This window comes from Bison bison, unplaced genomic scaffold (genome assembly GCF_000754665.1).
Source record: "Bison bison bison isolate TAMUID 2011002044 unplaced genomic scaffold, Bison_UMD1.0 scf7180017864524, whole genome shotgun sequence".
NCBI lineage: Eukaryota > Metazoa > Chordata > Mammalia > Artiodactyla > Bovidae > Bison > Bison bison.
Window position 1 is genome coordinate 955,746 of NW_011495075.1, and position 796 is coordinate 956,541.

At 60.2% G+C, this 796-nt stretch overlaps 1 protein-coding gene across 1 annotated transcript in view; it reads left to right on the plus strand.

The window, feature by feature from the left end:
- The window catches only part of PPP1R12B (protein phosphatase 1, regulatory subunit 12B), a 119,716-nt gene that overhangs the window by 112,852 nt on the left and 6,068 nt on the right, over positions 1 to 796 (plus strand). The window contains exon 23 of the mRNA XM_010831121.1: positions 410 to 460. Coding sequence (XP_010829423.1) covers positions 410 to 460 — 51 coding nt within the window. The remainder of the gene's footprint in view (positions 1 to 409; positions 461 to 796) is intronic.

Consider the following 796-nt stretch of genomic DNA (forward strand, 5'->3'; position numbering starts at 1 on the left):
CTGCCTGAAGAGTGCTTGCCCCAGCACACGCGCCCTCCCACCCCGCTGAACAGAAGGGGAGCTTTCGGCAGCGCCCTGGAATGAAGGCTAAGGACCGAACGTGAGCGGACAGTCCGCTCATTCTGACCGAGGAGAGGGGGCTTCTCAGTCAGCTGCTGACTCCTCCCGAGCACACTCAGGATCTTTCTGGGGGTCGACATTCTTGGGTTGGGAAAAGTCAGATGTACTGATGACCTCCAATGTCGCCTTGACCTGGAGTATAAAATACGTTCCTATCGCTCCTGTTACCGTGTTTAATTTGGAAGGCAGATCAGTTTTACATTTAGGTCCTGGCTAAGCGGGCCCGGGGGGACGGCTTCTTGACTGCCTTGGAGTCCATCAGTACTCAGTGTCTTGCTCTGTTGAACAGGAGAGGCGGGCCCTGGAGCGGAAGATGTCGGAGATGGAAGAGGAGATGAAGGTATGGAGAGGCTTACCTGTGGGCGGCCGCGGGGGCTCGTGAGGGGTGTGCACAGTGTGGGTGAGGGGAGCCTGGGCTCGACCCTCAGCCCCTTGGAACGGACGTGGCCTTTGGGCCAAGGGGACGTCTAACTGGCTGGGGCAAACCTGAGCTGAACCTGGAGGGTTTCCTCTGAGGGCTTCACCCAAGGGGCTGGACAAGAGGACAAACCCTGAGGACGGGCCGCAGGTGGGGCCCTCCGCCTGGAACGTTCGGTGGGTCTAGGGACCTGCAGCGACCATCCCCACCATCAGCCCTCAGGCCCTGGGAGTTGCACTCATGGGCACAGGATGGGGG